Source organism: Aotus nancymaae, unplaced genomic scaffold (assembly GCF_030222135.1).
Source record: "Aotus nancymaae isolate 86718 unplaced genomic scaffold, 86718_ANA_hifiasm-v0.15.2.pri h1tg000059l, whole genome shotgun sequence".
Taxonomy (NCBI): Eukaryota; Metazoa; Chordata; class Mammalia; order Primates; family Aotidae; genus Aotus; species Aotus nancymaae.
Genome location: NW_026988473.1, coordinates 6042189 through 6062354, shown reverse-complemented (window position 1 = coordinate 6062354; position 20166 = coordinate 6042189). Strand labels below are relative to the sequence as shown.

At 51.4% G+C, this 20166-nt stretch overlaps 1 protein-coding gene across 1 annotated transcript; it reads left to right on the top strand.

Annotated features, from left to right (window-relative positions):
- The first annotated feature begins 4975 nt into the window (after nucleotides 1–4975).
- Nucleotides 4976–19504, top strand: SPINDOC (spindlin interactor and repressor of chromatin binding). The gene is made up of 6 exons (XM_012463149.2): nucleotides 4976–5322; nucleotides 9488–9817; nucleotides 9899–10048; nucleotides 10215–10340; nucleotides 10492–10692; nucleotides 18722–19504. Exons 1-6 carry the CDS (start codon nucleotides 5196–5198, stop codon nucleotides 18931–18933), a joined length of 1146 nt encoding a protein of 381 aa, XP_012318572.1. The 5' UTR covers nucleotides 4976–5195; the 3' UTR covers nucleotides 18934–19504.
- The last annotated feature ends 662 nt before the right edge of the window (nucleotides 19505–20166 follow it).

Below are 20166 nucleotides of genomic sequence, written 5' to 3'. Positions count from 1 at the left end.
GGATCCCTTTTACACTGTTGGTGGAAATGTATGATGAAGCAGCTGTAGGGAAGAGTTTGGCAGTTCCCCAATAAGTTAAACAGAATTACCATATCATTCAAAAATCCCACTTAAAGGCATATACCCAAAATAATTGAAAAAAACAGATGTTCAAACAAAAACCTGTACATAAATGTTCACAGCAGCTCTATTCACAACAGCCAAAAAGTGGAGACAACCTGATGAATGGAAGTAAAAGGTTATATATACATACAATTGAATATTATCCAGAAATAAAAAGAAATGGCCGGGCACAGTGGCTCACGCCTGTAATCCCAGCACTTTGGGAGGAAGAGGTGGGTGGATCACAAGGTCAAGAGATAGAGACCATCCTGACCAACATGGCGAAACCCCATCTCTACTAAAAATGTGGTGTGTGCATATAGTCCCAGCTACTCTGGAGACTGAGGCAGGATAATCACTTGAACCCAGGAGGCAGAGGTTGCAGTGAGCTGAGATTGTGCCACTGCACTCCAGCCTGGCAACAGATCAAGACTCTGTCTAAAAAAAAAAAAGAAGCAAAGCCAGGCACCCAGCAGCTCACGTCTATAATCCCAACACACTTTGAGTGGCTGAGGCAGGAGGATCACAACCACCCTGACCAACATAGTGAAATCCTGTGCTACAAAAAATTTTTAAAAATTAGCCTGGCATAGCAGCATGCATCTGTGGTCCTAGCTACTCAGGAGGCTTAGGTGGGAGGATCACCTGAGCCAGGGAAGTCAAGGCTACAGTGAGCTGTGATCACACCACTGCACCTCTAGCCTGAGCAACAGAGTTAGTGGGAAGATCACTTGAGCTCACTTGAGTCTGAGACCAGCCTGGGCAACATGACTGAACCCTGCCTCTACAAAAAAATACAAAAATTGGCCAGGCACGGTGGCTCACGCTTGTAATCCCAACACTTTGGGAGGCCGAGGCGGGTGGATCACGAGGTCAAGAGATCGAGACCATCCTGGTCAACATGGTGAAAACCCGTCTCTACTAAAAATATAAAAAATTAGCTGGGCATGGTGGCACACACCTGTATCCCAGCTACTCAGGAGGCTGAGGCAGGATAATTGTTTAAACTGAGGAGGCAGAGGTTGCTGTGAGCAGAGATCACACCATTGCACTCCAGCCTGAGTGAAAGAGCAAGACTCCATCTCAAATAATAATAATAATGACAAATTAAATAAATAAATAAATTCCAATTCTTGGCCAGGCACAGTAACTCACACTTGTAATCCCAGTGCTTTGGGAAGCTGAGGCAGGAGGATCGCCTGAGCCCAGTTCGAGGCTCTGGTGAGCTATGATTTCACCACTGCACTCCAGCCTGGATGACAGAGCTAGACTCTGTCTCAAGAAAAAAAAAAAATCTTTTTTTTTTTTTTATAAGACGGGGTTTCACCATGTTGGTCAGGCTGCTCTTGAACTCCCGACCTCAGGCGATATGCCCGCCTTGGCCTCCGAAGTGCTTGGATTACAGGCGTAAGCCACCATGCCTGGCCAAAAAAAAAAAAATTCTTTATTTGGCACTTACTATGTAGCTATGTAGCCAGTGGAGGGGAATTCCTGGAATTCCTAATAACTCCACTGAAGATGGTCTGGAGTCTTCACTCATAGCTCAGCACAGAGGGTTTACTCAGCAGAGCAAGCATGCAAGGAAGAAGGCCTGTCTTTGCAGGCAGACTGATTCGCTTCTGTGACGTGCGTGTTTGATGTGGTTTCTTCATCTAAGCATTGTAGTGTTAAGAGCAAGGATGGGATAGACAGAACCAGGGTTGGGTCCTACCTTAGCAACTAGCCACATTTCATTAAATCTAGAACATCAGCCAGGCACGGTGGCTCACACCTGTAATCCCAGAACTTTGAGAGGTGGAGATGGGCGGATTACGAGGTCAGGAGTTCGAGACCAGTTTGACCAACATGGTGAAACCCCGTCTCTACTAAAAATACAAAGATTAGCTGGGCGAGGTGGTGCACAACTGTAGTCCCAGCTACTAAGGAGGCTGAGGCAGGAGAATTGCTTGAACCCAGGAGGCGGAGGTTGCAGTGAGCCAAGATCAGGCCACTACACTCTAGCCTGGTGACAGAGCAAGACTCCATCTCAAAAAAAAAAAAAAAAGGGGAAGTCACTTTGTGGTCATGAAGTGGCCTCATCTATGTCTCATTCTAAACATAGGTTACGTTCTGCTGGTAACAGTACAGTCTGAATGCCAGAAAAGCCATCTTTCACTTTCTTGATATTCCTAAACTTCACATTGATGTCAATTACAGAAAGCATCCCCATTTGGGGGATATTAAAATGTGGGGGAAATAGTCACCCTAGGCTTAATGAAATAAGATTCTTGCTGTATTACCTTGGGCAAGTAATCTAACCCTTTAAGCTTCAACTTCTGGCTCTATAAGCTGAGAATAATATGACTTAAAAGAAAAAATGTCTACTAATTGGGTGGTACAATACTGTATCACTCAAGGTTCAACCAGGAAAATACAAACCACTTTTTTTTTTTTGAGACAGAGTCTAGCTCTCACATTGGACAGCAGTGGCACGATTTTGGCTCACTGCAACCTGCGCCTCCTGGGATCAAGCAAACCTCCTGACTCAGCCTCCTGAGTAGATGGGATTACAGGCATGTGCCACCAAGCTCGGCTAATTTTGTATTTTTAGTAGAGATGGGGTTTCTTCATGTTGGTCAGGCTGGTCTCGAACTCCTGACCTCAGGTGATTCACCTGCCTTGGCCTCCCAAAGTGCTGGGATTATAGGTGCGAGCCACTGTGCCCTGCCAGGAGGGAACTACTTTAAGTATTGAAAACAGAGAGAATGTAATGCAGGGTTGTGGTGACACGGTTAACAGGGGTAATGGCCAGTGTGTACAACACGGTGAAACCTGTCTCTACTAAAAATACAAAAAATTAGCTGGGTGGTGGTGGTGGTGCGCACCTGTAGTCCCAGCTGCTCAGGAGTCTTAGGCAGGAGAACCACTTGAACCCAGGAGGCAGAGGTTGCAGTGAGCTGAGATCATGCCACTGCACTCCAGCCTGGGCAACAGAGCAAGACTCAAACAAACAAACAAACAAACAGGGGTAATGGGAGGTCTGGGAAGCCCAGCAGGGGACAGAAAGAGGTAGTACAGAGATTAGCAAAAGCAAGAAGCTGCCCACCACTCCTAACCTGCAGGGACAAACAGAGGAGCTGGACTAGATGGAGCCCAGGGGCATGGATCACCCTATGGATGTTGGGACCACAGCTCCCTATCCATGAGCTGGAGCCACAGAGAGGCCTCCTCTGCTGCTGGAGATGTGCCTGAGCCTGAGCAAGAGAGACAAAGAGAAGAAATACCCTGGCTTTTTCTTTCCTCTTGCCTTCTCCTCTCCTGCCACTGCCTCTCATTGGCCAAACTGAGGCCTGAAGCCAGATGCTCTGGGAGACTGAGAAACTGCCTGATACAAGATTCAGCCCCCTGCAATACAGAGCAGAGCAGAGGGGCAAGGAAGGCATCTGTGGCAAACGGTAGAGAATGACTAACAGAAATAGTTAAACAGGTTTGGTAATACCTTTATTTGTAAAACCTTTAAAATACCAAATACACTTGTACGTAACAAAATAATTCCCTTAAAAATATACTGTAATCCGGCCCGGCGGGGTGGATCATGCTTGTAATCCCAGCACTTTGGGAGGCCAAGGTGGGTAGATCACGAGGTAATGAGATCGAGACCATCCTGCCTAACATGGTGAAATCCCGTCTTTACTAAAAATACAAAAGTTATCTGGGTGTGGTGGTGGGCACCTGTAGTCCTAGCTACTCAGGAGGCTGAGGCAGGAGAATCACTTGAACCCGGAAGGCAGAGGTTGCAGTGAGCCAAGATGGAGCCACTGCACTCCAGCCTGGCAACAGAGCAAGGCTCTGTCTCAAAAATATATATAGATAGATAGATAGATATACACATATATATATGTATGTGTGTATATATATACTCATATATATGTGTATATATATACACACACTGCAATCCATATAGCCTAGTTCACACCTCTTCTCCCACCCCCATCCTACTACACGTTTCTGAATACTACTGTATCTGGTGTGATATAACCACATTTGAAGACTGGTTTTCAGTGTCAGACATTTTGCATTTTCTGAGCTGAAATCTCATGAGGGCTGCTATAGAAGAGGGAGATGCACATTCTATGTCACAGAAGTAAAAGCTCACCCAGAGTATGGTTATAGCTCAGCAATTTCATAGCAACTAAACTCTGGTCTTGGGGCTCTCAAGGGATTGCTGCGTGTCCTTGGAGAGGGTCACAAAATCTCTGGACTCACGTTTAAAAAATGGAACTCATACCCATCCAGGGTGGTCTGCGTCCGCCCACAGTCCACTCCGCTCCTCTTCTTTTCCTTCCCAGAGGGTCCAAAATGGTTTTTGAATGAAAGGATGAGCTGGTCTAACAAAACAGATAATATGCCCACGGCCACAGAGCTGGCAGCTGAGAAGGAATTCGGTCTCCACGCTTCCAAACCCAGGCCCTTTCCAATCCCCCACCGGCTCTCTTCCTGCGCGGGGCATCTGCTGGCGGAGAAAGGCTTGTCCACGAAAAGGCAAAAGCGAACCCCCTTCAAAAGCCGGGGGCACCTGGTAGCGCTCTCCACGCCAGCAGAAACACCCAATCGTCTCCTCAACGGAGAGAGACCCCAGGGCTCGGCCAGCCGACTCAGGAGCCCGCGCTGGGGGAATCTGGGCGCCCCTCAGACTCCGCGCACTGGGCGGCCCCGAGTCCGCTCGGCCCTTCCCGCCGCCTCCCGGGTCCAGGGATTCTAACGGGGCCGCGTGCCCGGGGCGGGGCCGCGCGCGATTGGCCGCACGGGGCCGGGGGCGGGGCCGCGGCGGGCCGGCCGGGCGGGAGCTGACAATGAGCCTCCATAAAAGGGAGCGGCAGGGGGCAGGGGCCCCGGATTGAGCCCTCCCCGCCCGGGCTCCCGACGCGCCGAGGTCTCAGGGAGGCCCAGACGCGCCGGTCGCAAGCCCGGCCGGTGTGTGGCGGGGAGGGGGCTGCGCAGGGCGGGCGGCGGGCCAGGTGCTGTTCCAGGCGGGAGGCTTGAGGCGGCCGCCGGCTGCGCGCCGAAGTCTGCGCGCCCGTCCTCCGGCCACCGCTTTCGCCCACGGCCGCACCATGGCCGTAAAGGCCGAGGGCGCTGCACTCGACTGCTTTGAGGTGACGCTCAAATGCGAGGAAGGGGAGGACGAGGACGAGGCTATGGTGGTGGCCGTAATTCCGCGGCCTGAGCCCATGCTCAGAGGTGAGGATGGAGGGGACCCCACTTCCGCGTCACGGTGCGGGGCCGCCCTTCCCCAGTCGGGGTCTGAGACCTGGGCACCTTCTCACTCCTCCAGCCTGGGGCGCAGCCTCCCCTCTCGGTTGTGGGTCCAGGGCGCGCTCTTGCACCTCCCCCACCTTGGTTTGGAAGCTCAGGCCTCCTCAATTTCCCCCTCCCCCCCCCCCCCGGTCCAGGGTCTGGAGACATCGATCCACGCCCCGCACGCTCCGGATCTTCCGGTGCCCGAGCGCCCCCTCTCCCAGGCCCAGCACCGGAGGCCGGATCCCCAGAGGCGCTGGGTGGCCGCCGTCTCACCGCCCGGGAGGCGGAGGCCAGCATCACGGCCCGGCTGTGTTCTAGGCTGAGGGGCGGCGAGGCCTCTAGGCCCAAGGCTGGAGGCGCGCGCCGCTGCCGACCTCCAATAGGATTTAAGGACTCTCCAAGCACAACGCTTTCCTGCCCAGCACCCCGCTTCATCCCATTCCCGGGCCTTCCACTTGCACGAGCCACAGGTGTCAGGTTCTGGAGAGAAGGGCTGCATGGGACTGCATACAACACCTAGTTTGGGAAGGCAGTGCAGTGCCAGAGTGAGATTCGCTTTGCGAGGGGATGGGAGGAACAGTCTGAGAACTCTCGCGCTCCCCTCCCCCTTCACCGATTTCTTTAGTCCTCAGGAGCTTGCAGACAGTCAGAAAACCAAGAGCCATCTTTGTGGGAGAAACTTAATATGCATGAAAATGCAAATATCTTTCCATTCTCCAGTCCCAGTTTTCTTAGGGGGGGATAGTACCCAAAAGAGATTGAAAGCCCCAAGGCCGTTCTTTAAACTTCAGCCCAACCGAATGCTGTCTGTCTGCACTGCCTCTCATCCTTTTTGGAACTGGAAAGGTTATAACATTAATGAGGGAAATAAAGGTCACCTCCCTTCTCGGAGCATTTAGTTAGGTTATTTTCCTACTTCTGCTATTTGTTGAGTGTTCACTGGGCATTGTTAGAGGCTGTCTCAGTTAATCCTCTCCACTCTGCAAAGATTGCCTTATGCCCACTGTTAGGGTGGGAATAGACAGGTGAATTCATTCAACCAGTATTCACTGGGTATCTACTTTAGGCTGTTCAGGCTACTGTTTTATAAAGGCTAGGAAGCAGCAGTGGCAGTCAGCAGAGCAGCAGAAACCTTGCTCTTGAAGAACATATATATATGCCAATGGCTAAAGACAGATACATAGGTTCCTGTATAGGATGTTAGGTGGTAATAAGTGGTTCAGAGATCACTAGAGCAGGACAAGGAGAAAAGGGGGGAATGGGTATTTAATTTGATATATCGAGTGGTTCAGAAAGGCTTCTCTAATAAGGTGAATTTTGAGCACAGACCCGAAGGAAGTGAGGATGACCAACTTTGCAGATACCTGGAGGAAGAGCATTTCAGGCCAAGTAGCAAGTGCAAAGTCTGGCAGCACACGCTTCTGGAAAGATTTCAGTGGAGAGAGGAAGAGAGATTGAATTCAAGGTTTTTGGCCTGAGCAACTGGAGAAACAGCCTTCCTATTTTCTGAGATGGGGAAGGTTGCAGTACTCATGAGATTGGAAGTGAACGTTTGAATATGATTAAGTTTGAGATGTCTATTTATGACATATTCAAGTGGAGAGGTCACTAAACAGTCAGATACAGGAGGCTAGATTTCCTGGGAGTATCCGGCTGGTGGTGCCAATGGAAATTGCCAGCAGGCAGGCAGTGGCATCAGAAGGAAGTAGACACAAGTGTCCAAGGACTGAAGGCTGGGTGCGATGGCTCACGCCTGTAATCCCAGCACTTTGGGAGGCCTAGGTGAGTGGATCACCTGAGGTCAGGAGTTTGAGAGCGGCTTGGCCAAAATGGTGAAACCCCGTCTCTACCAAAAATACAAAACTTAGCCGGACATGGTGGTGCACGCCTGTAATCCCAGCTACTCAGGAGGCTGAGGCAGGAGAATCGCTTGAACCTGGGAGGTGGAGGTTGCAGTGAGCCGAGATTGAGCCACTACACTCCAGCCTGGGTGACAGAGACAACACTCTGTCTCAAAAAAAAAAAAAAGTCTAAGGACTGAGTCCTGGGAAACTCCAGTGATGGCAGGTTGGAGACCAAGTCAGTTCGTCCTCACACATTACTAAATGCCACTACATGCCAGGTACTGTTCTTGGTGCTGGAAATCCAGATGCGAAACATCAGAAATCTGTGTGGTCCTAGGTTCTATGGCGTGGTGAGGAGACAGGCAGTGAACGTCCCCCAAACAGGTGCCAGGTGGTGATGTGTGCTGGGTTGGAAATGCTGCGTAAGGGGAATGGGGTGGTCTAGATGGGGAGATAGTTCTTCAGCAACAACCCGGAGGAAGGGAAGGAATATTGAGAAGAGATGAGGAAGAACCAGCACACGTGACTTAGAAGGAGTGCCAGGGAAGTAAAAGAAGAACCAACAAAAGGTCATGCCCTGGGCACAAGTGAAGCAAATCAAGATGGAAGAGGTGATTGGCAGAGGATGAAGTTGAAAAACTGACCGCTGGGTTTAGCACTGCTGACTTGGATGAGAGCTGTTTGGGATAACTTGTAGGGAAGAAAGCTGATGGCAACTGACAGGTCAGGTTTTCTGCCCATGGTCACGTGAGAGATGGGTATAAGACATATCTCATCTCTATTTCGGCCACCACCTCTTGTATCCATGCAAGCCGAGGCTCCTACTCATTTCTAACGCCACCTCTTCCATGCAGCCCCCAGGTGTTTTAATTTTGTCCCATCCTCTCTGGAAGGTAGGAGAGAGATGCAGCCGTGAGGGATCATGGGCACTTCGTAAAAGCACTGAGCCTCCAGGCTGATGCAGTTCTAAGGCTACCTTTGCTGAACTGGAATGGGCTCGTGCCCTGTGAGAGCTTATGGTCTGTCTGCACAAAGAGCAGGTATCAGACAACAGGAGTGAGACTGCAACCGTAAATGTTGTGTGAGCACTGAGAGGGGACGGTTCTGAGGGGATGGGGTGGCCCTTAGTAAGATGATAAAATATACTGTTCTGGGCCGGGCACGGTGGCTCGTGCCTGTAATACCAGCACTTTGGGAGGCTGAGGCAGGAGGATTGCTTGAGCCTACTTCAAGACCAGCCTGTTGCTATGGGCAACATAACAAGATCCTATCTCGGCTCACTGCAGCCTCCACCTCCCGGGTTCAAGCGCTTCTCTTGCCTCAGCTTCCAGAGTAGCTGGGACTACAGACGCTTGCCACCACGCCTGACTAAATTTTTTTAGTAGAGACGGAGTTTCACCGTGTTAGCCAGGCTAGTCTTGTTCTCCTGACCTCATGATCCACCCTCATCGGCCTCCCAAAGTGCTGGGATTATAGGTGTTAGCCACTGCACCCAACCAAAAAAATTTTTTTAAATTAGATAGGTATGATAGTGTGCATCTGTAGTCCTAGCTACTCAGGTGGCTGAGGCTGGAGGGTCCCTTCAGCCCAGGAGTTAGAGGCAGCAGTGAGCTGTGATAGCACCACTGTTCTCCAGCCTGGGCAACAAAGTGAGACCAGACCATTTCTTAAAAACAAACAAAAAAAATTATTAGCCAGGCATGGTGGTGCTCACCTACAGTTCCAGCTGCTTTGTGGGGACTGAGGAAGGAGGATTGTTTGAACCCAGCAGGTCAAGGCTGCAATGAGCTGAGACTGCACCATTGCACTCCAGCCTGGGTGACAAAGTGAGACTGTCTCAAAATAAATAAAATTTTTAAATTAAAAAAATTTATTTTTCTCACAAAGCATAGAAGTCAGATTTGGATGAGATGTATTGTTAGGAGTGGGGTCCTGGAAGGCTTCTCAGGATGGTGTCGCCCAGCTCAGTCAGGGTAGTCTGGACAGATGTGCAAAGGCTGGAGACCAGCAAGAGCATGCCTGTTGGAAAAGTATGTGTAGTCCTAAGGCCCAAGACTAGGCGAGGGGAGCGGGATCCCAGGCACATTGGCTGTGTTTAGTGTGATGTGTGCCTCGTGGACTCCAGGGGAAGGAAGAAGAACAGTTTGGACAGAAATGCTGTCCTCCCCTATCCCACTCAAACCTCTGAGTCTGGAGCTGTGCTAAGTATTGTCGGTGGCGTGCACCTTTAGTGAAAACACCGTCTGCATCTCCCCTTGCAGTGACCCAACAGGAGAAGACCCCACTGCCTAGACCCAGCCCGCTGGAGGCAGGCAATGATAGCTGTGAGGAGCCCAAGCAACAGGTGTCTTGGGAGCAGGAATTCCTGGTGGGCAGCAGCCCCGGAGGCAGTGGGCGGGCACTGTGCATGGTGTGTGGCGCTGAGATCCGGGCACCCTCGGCCGACACGGCGCGCTCGCACATCTTGGAGCAGCATCCTCACACCCTGGACCTGAGCCCTTCTGAGAAGAGCAACATCCTGGAGGCCTGGAGTGAAGGGGTGGCCCTCCTGCAAGACGTCAGAGCTGAGCAGCCATCCCCACCCCACTCAGGTAGTTGGGCCTGGGGTGGGTGAAGGGAGAAGTTGGACTTGTTGGGACACTAGAAGCTCACTGTACCCTTGCCCCCTGCAGACTCAGGCCAGGATGCCCATCCAGACCCAAACTCCAACCCAGACCCTGCCAGAGTGCCAGCTGAAATCGTCGTGCTCCTCGACTCTGAGGATAACCCATCTCTCCCTAAAAGGAGCCGTCCCAGGGGACTTCGCCCCCTCGAGCTTCCTGGTTAGTTAATGGGGAAGCCAGTCAGCCCCGGTGGAGTGGAGGTAGGGGTTTGGGGACAGGGTGAAGTACAGAGCCTGTGTTCTGGGCAGGAATCTTTGGGAGCCCTGGGGTGGCAGGGTTGGGGGATGGCCTCTTAAAGAAGGTTTGAGGTCTTTTCTTTTCGCAGCTGTCCCTGTCACAGAGCCAGGAAATAAGAAGCCACGTGGTCAGAGATGGAAGGAGCCCCCAGGGGAAGAGCCAGTCAGGAAGAAAAGAGGCAGACCTATGACCAAAACCCTGGACCCTGACCCAGGTGAAGGGGAAGCCCAGGGGAGGTATGGGCTCTGGTTGCAGTGCTCCGCAGAGATCCACATCAGTGAGGATGGAGCAGGGCCCAGGCACCGGGCGCTTGCAGCTCCCCTGAAGCATTTACACTCACAGTTCCATCCCGTCCTTCCTTCCAGAGCCCCCATCACCAGACTCGCCCACGGAGACTTTCGCGGCACCAGCAGAGGTCCGACACTTCACTGACGGCAGCTTCCCTGCTGGCTTTGTCCTGCAGCTCTTCTCCCACACCCAGCTCAGGGGCCCAGACAGCAAGGACCCACCCAAAGATGGGGAAGTGGCAGAGGGAGGCCTTCCCCGGGCAGAGAGCCCCTCTCCAGGTAAGCCCTCCACAGCGAGAGGCACAGTGGGGACCTCGCAGGCAGTGCCCCTGGGCTGGGCCTCGGCAAGGCTGCTCTGTGGCAGGGCCCAGCATAGGGTGGGTGGTGCTCAGGTTTCCTGGGACATCGGGCCAAAGGCAGGGGGATCTGAATGATAAGGGAGGCTGACCTGAGAGTTGAGTTTTTCTTTTTAAAAAAAAATTATTTTTGTTTGTTTTTTGAGATAGCGTCTTGCTCTGTCACCCAGGCTGGTGTGTAGTGGCACAATCTCAGCCCACTGCAACCTCTGCCTCCCAGGTTGAAGCAATTCTCCTGCCTCAGCCTCCCAAGTAGCTGAGATTACAGGCAGGTGCCACTACGCCTGGCTAATTTTTACATTTTTAGTAGAGATGAGGTTTGGCCATGTTGGCCAAATCCACCCACCTCAGCCTCCCAAAGTGCTGGGATTACAGGGGTGAACCACTGTGCCTGGCCTATTTTTTTTATTTTTTGAGGCAGTCTTGCTCTCTTGCCCAGGCTGGAGTGCAATGGTGTGATCTGGTTTCACTGCAACCTCCAATTCCAGGTTCAAGCGATTCTCCTGCCTTGGCCTCCTCAGTAGCTGGGACTAGTGCATGCCACCATGCCTGAGTAATTTTTTGTATTTTTAGTAGAGACGGTTTCACCATGTTACCCAAGCTGGTCTTGAATTCCTGAGCTCAGGCAATCCACCCTCCTCAGCCTCCCAACATGCTAGGATTACAGGTGTGAGCCACCGCGCCCAGCCAGCTGAGCTTTTCTTAGTGTTCCTTAGGAGTTTTCTGGAATTGGTCATTGGGTCAGGGTAGGCCAATGTTTTCCAGAAGCTGATTTCCACACATACAGTTGTTCTAGCTAGAGTCTGAGAGGTGCCCTGGTGGAGCAGAGGCCCAGATGGGGCTGCTTAGCAGTTCACTTAAATGTCCAGAGAATAGATGTAATGAACAGTGGACAGACACCTCCAGGGCACACCAGCTCAGTAAATTGCCTGGTAATAGCAGTAAGTGCTTGTGGTGTTCAGTGCCCTACTAAGTTTAAGAAGCTTACATACGGGCCGGGTGTGGTGGTTCATGGCTGTAATCCCAGCACTTTGGGAGGCTGAGGGAGGTAGATCATGAGGTCAGGATTTCGAGACCAGCCTGACCAACATGGTGAAACCCCATCTCTACTGAAAATATAAAAAATAGTCCAGCGTGGTGGCACGTGCCTGTAGTCCCAGCTCTCAGGAGGTTGAGGCAGAAGAATCACTTGAACCCACTGGGAGTCGGAGGTTTCAGTGAGCCGAGATCACGACTCCAGCCTGGGCAATAGAGCAAGACTCTGTCTCAAAAAAAAGAAAAAAAAGAAGCTTACATACAAGGCCAGGCGGGGTGGCTCATACCTGTAATCCCAGCACTTTGGGAGAACAAGGGAGGCAGATCACCTGAGGTCAGGAGTTCGAGACCAGCCTGGCCAACATGGTGAACCCCATCTCTACTGAAAATATAAAAATTAGCCGGGCACGGTGGCAGGCGCCTGTAATACCAGCTACTCAGGAGGCTGAGGCAGGAGAATTGCTTGAACCTGGGAGGTAGAGGTTGCAGTGAGCCAAGATCATGCCACTGCACTTCAGCCTGGGTGACAGAGTGAGACTCTGTCTCCAAAAGAAGTTTACAGTATACAGTTTATTTGGTCCTTACAAAAATTAGCTTGTATAGAAGGGCAGATGTCCATTCCTTTTTCCAAATGGGAAAACCATTTCTCAAAGGAATGGTTTCTTCTTCTTCATGATCCTTATGTCAGTTTCCTGTTTGCTGCTGTAACAAATCACACAAACATAATGGCTTAAAACAACACACATGGCTTGTGCCTGTAGTCCCAGCCACTTGGGAGGTTGAGACAGGAGAATTGTTTGACCCAGGAGTTCAAGGCTGCAGTGAGCTACGATCACGCCACTGCACTCCAGCCTGGATGACTGAGTGAGACCCTCTCTAAAAACAAAACATAACACACATTATTTTACAGTTCTGGAAGTCAGAGGTCCAAAATGGGTCTCACTGAGCTAAAATCAAGGTGTTGGCAGGGCTGTGTTTCTTCCTCGAAGCTCTAGGGGAAAATCTACTTTCTTGCCTTGCCCAGCTCCTAGAGGCTGCCTGCATGTCTTGGCTTGTGGCCTTCCATCTTCAAAGCCAGCAGTGGCCAGTCAGTCTTTCTCAGATACTGACCTGGTTCCGGCTCATCTGCCTCTTCCCCATTCAAGGACCCTCATGATTATATTGGGCTCACTCAGTCCAGGATCATCTCTCTTTTAGTCTGCTGATGAACAACCTTAATATCATCTGTAGCCTTCATTGCCCTTTGCCATGTAACAAAACACTCAACTCACAGGTTCCAGGGATTAGGACATGCACATCTGGTGGGGGGTGAGGGGCATCATTCTGCCAACCACGCTCATGTGACCCAACAAGCAGAATTAGGATGAGACTGGAATGTAGTCCAGCAGGCAGAGACTGAGCCTAAGTCCTCTGTTCACCTCTCCATGCCAAACATAGTTTACAGGCACTCAGGAAATGCTTCTTGAAGAAGTGAATGGGTCAGGAGTGCATGGTTCCTTGTACCAGCTTGTCTGAAATGTGTGTTTGGAATTAGAGCCATAGAATGATGGCCAACGGGGTGGCTGGAGGTTCTCCTGAGAGTAGGGCTCTCAAAAAGCAGGTGTGCTCTTTGTTTTTTGAGACAGGATCTCTGCCCAGGCTGGAGTGCAGTGGTACCATCATAGCTCACTTGAGTCTCAACTCCCAGGCTCAAGCAATCCTCCTGCCAGAGCTTCCTGAGTAGCTAAGACCACAGGTGTGCCTCTCCATGCCAAGCTAATTTTAAAATTTTTTGTAGAGACAGGTTTTCCCTACGTTGCACAAGCTGGTCTTGAACTCCTGGGTTGGTTCAAGCAGTCCTCCCACCTAGACCTCCCAAAGTTCTGGGATGACAGGTGTGCTTTTTTGCATAAAGAAAAAAGCCTTGGCTAGGCAAAGTAGCGCACACTTATTATCCCAGCACTTTGGGTCGACTGGTGGGAAGATTGCCTGAGGCTAGGAGTTCCAGACGAATCTGGGCAACATAAGGAGACTCCATCTCTATAGAAAGTTTTAAAAGTCCTTACTAAGGCTAGAGACTAAGGCAAGAAGATCACTTGAGCCCAGGAGTTTGAGTAAATTCTGATTGTACGCCAATCAGATTGTACCACTGTACTCCAGCCTGGGCAACAGAGCTAGACAGTTGCGCATGCGTGTGTGTGTCTGTAGTTGCTTTTATCTGTGTGTGTGTGTGTGTGTGTGTCTGTAGTTGCTTTTATCTGTTACTTGGGTCCCCCTTTTTCTGATCTCAAGGCAGGCCTCAGACCCGACAGAGCTAGACCATTTTGTGTGTGTCTGTGTATGTGTGTGTGTGTCGTTGCTTTTATCTATTATTTGGGTCCCCCTTTTTCAGATCTCAAGGCAGGCCTCAGACCCATCATGTGTGTCTGTCTGTAGTTGCTTTTATCTATTATTTGGGTCCGCCTTTTTCTGATCTCAAGGCAGGCCTCACCCCTTCATATAGATCACAGTTTTAACTGTCTCAAGTTTCAGCTTGAGTCACATTCCAGTCCTGACTCCCTGAGACCATGTGTTCCACTTGGACTTGAGCATGTCCCGAGGCTCTTGGTTCTCTCCGGTGGATCCCTGCTCTAAATGGCTGACCTCTTCCACTGTCTAATGGGCCTTCTGGTTTCATTCTCGAAAGGGAGCCTTCATTTCGAGTCTTGGGGTACCCTGTGCGCAGACTCCACATATCTGGAGTGGTGAGTAGAAGAGAAGAGAATCCCTGAACTTTTAGATTTCTTTGGGGTGAATGGGCAAAGTCTGAGTGGAAGGGGGCTTCAGCCGGCCGCTTGAGTGATCTGAGAGGGATGGAGGCGATTGTAGGGTGTTGTCAAGCGGTGGCAGCATTTGTGGAGGTTGGAGAGGACTGGGAAACCACAGAAGACCTGAGTGGTGCACAAGTGTTCCTGGAGCCTGTGCCCGGGGGAAGCATCCTGGGAGATGGCATGAGTGAGACACTTTGTCCCCCAAAGCTCAGTGTGTCCACTGAGTTTATAGGCTCCAGTTTATAGGCTAGAGGCAGTAAATCTTTAAAAACCAGGGGGCCCTCATGGTAGTTCTTTGCAGAGCAGAGGCTCTGGACCTGTGGTTTCAGATGGTCTCGCGAACCAAAAGCTTGGGCAGATTTCTCAGAAACCTGTGATGCTTCCACCAGAATGTCTCTACTTTCTGTATTATGTACGTATTGGAGTTCTCTGAAGACTTCATTTAAATAAAGATCCTGCTACTTTAAAAAAAATTTAGAGGCGTAAAAATTACGGATTTCACAGTTGGAAAAGGCCACTGTGGTCAGGTTAGCTGAGCTGATGGATATCAATGTGAGGTGGTCCAGGAAGACTCTAGAACCCTCCAAGGACCTTGCCAGAGGAGGATGGGGAGTGTGTCCAGGCCAGGAGAGGGGATGGGCCACAATGACCTGCTGACAAGTAATGGAAAGAGGAGCCTCTCTGTCTCACAGGTGTTTAGTTTGAGTAGGACCTAAGGATCTGGCTTAGGATACCTCGGCCGGATCCTGTGTTTCCAGGCTGGACCAAGGAGAAAGCAGAGTGAGAGAGTGAGCATGTGTGTGCATGAATGTGAGCTTCATACGGGTGTTTTGTTTGGTTTTTGAGTGTCACTCTGTTGTCCAGGCTGGAATGCAGTGGTGCAATCTTAGCTCACTGCAACCTCTGCCTCCCTGGTTCAAATGATTTTCCTGCCTCAGCCTCCCGAGTAGCTGGGATTACAGGCATGTGCCACCACACCCAGCTAATTTTGTATTTTTAGTAGAGATGGGGTTTCATCATGTTGGTCAGGCTGGTCTGAAGTCCTGACCTCAGGTGATCCACCTGCCTCGGCCTCCTAAAGTGCTGGGATTATAGGCTTGAGCCACTGTGCCCGGCTGGTCTTTCTCTTTCTGATCTGGCAATTACAGTGGACCTATCACTCACTCCTTCCTGGAGACAACTTTCTTCCTTTGGCTCTTCAGGCAGCTACTCGCCTGGTTTCCTCTTCCCTCACTAGCTGCTGCTTCTTAGTTTCTCTTCCTGCTCATCCTCAGCTCCCAGAGTTGGAAACACGTCATATCGTTGTCTGCCTTTCCCTTTCTAGAATGTAAAGGCCTGCAGGTTAGGGTGTTTGACTCCTACACTGTGATGTCCCCAGGAGCCAAAACAGTGCCTGGCACAGAGTAGGCCCGGCTTACGTGTTTGGTGAATGAATAAGTGCTTAAATATTCCCAGCCATGGGCCATTGTCAGACCTTGCTCCCTGGGAGGTCTCACTCAGATTCACAGCTTTCAATGCCTTGTGTGCTCATAACACCCACTTTGGCCCCTCCTTCCTGGTTCCATCCTCTTTTCCAGTTGCCCAGGTGGCACCTCTACATGGTTGTCTAAAAGATCTCAAAGATCGCGCCACTGCACTCCAGCTTGGTGACAGAGAGAGACTCCATCTCAAAAAAAATGTCAAACTCAGCACATTGAAACTGAACCCCCAGTCTCCCCAATGCACCCGACCTCTAGCCTCGACAATTTTCCCTTTCCCAGTAAACAGACAGCCCCAGTCACCCTCTTCTTTCTCTCTCTTCAACCCAGCATCAGTCCGGCAGCCAATCTTCCAAAACAAGTTCAGAGCTCACGCTGCTGTCACCACATCCACTGCTGCTACCCTAGTCCAGGCTGGCTCTCGCCTGGTTCCTGAAACAAACCTAAGCCAGGTCTCCTGGCTTCTGAGCTTTGCCCCTTATGCTCTGCTCTCGTGTAGCAGCCATAGTGTCCTTGCTGAGAACACAAGTCAGATCCAGTCACTCCCCTGCTCACAACCCTCCTGTGCTGCTCCTGATGCACTCTAGATAAAAGCCAGAGCCCTCTTGGTGACCAGTGAGCCTCCTCCCAGGCTCCTGACCTCTCCCCGGACACTCTGCTCCCTGCACAGGCACTGGCCTCGCTGTCCTGCAACAGCCAGTACGCTCCACTAGGGTGCTCACATTTGCTCTTCCCTCTGTCGAAAATGCTGTTTCCCCACCTGTCTTTGGCTGACCCCTCACTGCCTCTGTGTCTCTGGTCCCTTGTCAGCTCCCTGCTCTCCTCTCTCCTTTCCGTGGAGTGCTTCTCATCTTTGTGTCTGGCCATAGATAACATACTGCATTTTTTATTTGTTTATCTGATTTATTGGCTTTGATAACTAGAATGTGAAGTCCCAGAAGGCCACTGAGGCAGCTCCATTCACTGCTGTACCCCTGGCAGTCTGAAGAGTGCTGGGCATGTCACAGTCACTCGATAAACTATTGTTGAATTAATGAACAAATGGGATTCAGGGTTCCTTTAGGGAGGCTATAGTTTGTCAGGGAAACAAACCAGCTTCTGGGAACACAGAATAGAATTTGGTAGGTGATAAAAATTCGGTGGCAGTCACTAAGTCATTTTAAATTTCAGCACATTGCACAGCAAAAAAGTACCTGTTTTCTCTGCCACGTTTTAAGTAATCATGTCTCTAAAAACAGGATAGTAAAGGAACACAAATGAGTCCTTCCCAATATAGATCGGGCAGTAGTTGCAATCACCATTTTCTGTTTTTGCCTTTAAATGTAACGTAACTTTTTTTTTTTTTTTTTTTTTTTGGAGACGGAGTTTCGCTCTTGTTACCCAGGCTGGAGTGCAAAGGCGCGATCTCGGCTCACCGCAACCTCCGCCTCCTGGGTTCAGGCAATTCTCCTGCCTCAGCCTCCTGAGTAGCTGGGATTACAGGCACGCGCCACCATGCCCAGCTAGATTTTTTATATTTTTAGTAGAGACGGGATTTCACCATGTTGACCAGGATGGTCTCCATCTCTTGACCTCATGATCCACCCGCCTCGGCCTCCCAAAGTGCTGGGATTACAGGCGTAAGCCACCGCGCCCGGTGTAACGTAACTTTTTTATGTGTGTGTGACGGAGTCTCGCTCTGTCGCCTAGGCTGGGTGCAGTGGTGTGATCTTGGCTCACTGCAACCTCAGCCTCCTGGGTTCACGTGATTCTTCTGCCTCAGCCACCTGAGTAGCTGGGATTAGAGAGGTGCACCACCACGCCCATCTAATTTCTTTGTATTTTAGTAGAGACAGGGTTTCTCCAGATTAGCCAGGCTGATCTCGAACTCCTGACCTCAAGTGATCTGCTCACTTTGGTCTCCCAAAGTGCTGGGATTACAAGTGTGAGCCACTATTCCTGGCCCTAGTGTAACGTAACTTTTGCACATGTCCCTGTTGCATGCTTGTTTTTTGTGGCTGCACGCTAGCCATAGCAGTCCTCTTTTCTCTGTCTCGAGGCCCAGCTTTGCTCATTAGGAGTGGCTTCTCCATACTGCTAAGGTGGATGCCAGATCCTGGTGATGTAGGTGTTGACACTTAGCAGATAAGGAGCCTGGTAGAAGCTGCAGTGTTGAGCTGGGCACTCACCAGGGCTCTTTTCTCTGCCCTGTGTAGTCCCTCATGAGCTCTTCGGTGGGCACAGCTATGCCTTAGACTGCTTCTGGGTGTTCCCACCCCTGCACCTCTGCCCTACTCAGGCAGAACCTGTTAAGCTAGGATGCCCAGTAAGCTTGAGATGAAATGGAATTGGCTGCAGGTAAGAGTTAGGGGGAGAGGCACACAGCACCAGGTGTCCCTGTGCCAAAATACACACAGGAGGAAGGCTGCCTAGCTTCATCTGGCTTGTGCCTAGGGAGGCTGTGAGCCTCATTTTCTGGCTGGCAGCAGTCCTCGATCAGCCAGGAGTGGAGCTTCCTGCCATCCTTGGACTTCCCCTCATGGAGGCACTGGGCTGTGGACATAAAGCCCTGAAAATGGGGATACAGTTTGTAGAGCTTCCAGGGAGCATCCTCATGGTGGGGTGTCTGGGGGGGGCCCTGACTCTGCTCTCTATTCTCATCCCTGCCCAGCTCCTCCTCCGGGGCTCCGCGGGACACTGGATCTCCAGGTTATCCGCGTGCGGATGGAGGAGCCCCCAGCGGTCAGCCTCCTGCAAGACTGGTCCAGGCATCCCCAGGGCACCAAGCGTGTGGGAGCAGGTGACACCCCAGACTGGCCCACGGTTCTGTCGGAATCCAGCACTACTGTGGCGGGGAAGCCAGAGAAAGGGAATGGGGTGTAGATTCTTGCTTTCCTGGGGGAGGGAGGGAGGAAGGAGGCAGTGTCCACCTGTGGCTTATAACTCAGCTGCCCAGCTCAGCCACCTGGTGGAGAGAGTAGAAACAGGTGCCGGGGCAAGAGGGGGCTGGGCAGCATCCACTGTTATTTCCAGGCACTGTAAAGTGTCTGCTCCTGTCCAGGCCCGAGGTCGGCGAGGGTGGCTGAGGCTGTTGTGCAGTAGGGCACTGGGCCTGTGGAGAACACCTACCCCAGTCCTTTGCTGACCCCCACCTCTCTCTGTCCCCCATGACACCCTTCCCCGGCTCCCCACCATTCTCCCTTGGCACAGTGCCTTACACAAGAGTGGTCATAAGGGGGTTTGAACTGAGTCCCACTACCTCGGGGGACACCTCCCCTCCCCACTTGTTCAGGCTCCTAAACCAGGAAGCCTCCATTACCTCTTCCTGTCCCACCCCTGCAGAGGCCTGAGGCTGCCTGGCTGGGTGCCCCATTCACTCCCATTCTCTTTTTCATCTGTTTTCCTGTTGTATATATCACCTTTGTTGACAATAAATTATTTTTTTTTATTAAGAGTTCCGTCTGGGCCATCATTGGGGGAAAGGGTTTGCTAGCAGGATACCTGGCCACCTAGAGCAACCCTGGGGGCATGGGGGCTGGAAGATGATCCTGGGGGAAGCCAGGGAGCCACCTCTCCCGAAGGTGGGACAGCGCCAGGGCAGGCCTCTCCAGGGCAGGGGGGACAAGGGCTGACTTGTGCTATCAGTCACCTGCAGGCGTCTCACCCCCTCCCCTCCTCTCTGCTTTGGAAATGGGATCAGAAGCAATTTTCTTGAACGTTGTACCTTCTGGCTCACCTGGTAGGCCTCTGTCCAAAAGAGGCCACTGTGCAAGCCCAGGGGTGCTCACACCCAGGAAGCTGAGAATTACCCTGAGCTTTCTAAAGTGAAATGGTGGTAGCTGGCTTGCAGGTGGGAAGATGCCTCTCCTCCCTTTCCCCGTGATGGGGAAGGGAGCACAGGGGTCCTAAACTCAGCCCTGCCTTGTACAGCCCTGCAGGCCTGCACCCTCAGCTGTCCAACATCATCCACCCACCCCTTGGCTTAATTAAACCCAAATGTTTGCTGGATTCCCCCATTCCCTGGACCATGAGGAGGCCACTTTGGCAGGTGTGGGAAGCGGGACCGTGCACCTCTGCACCTGTGGACAAATGTGCATGTAGGAGAAGTGGGGGCAC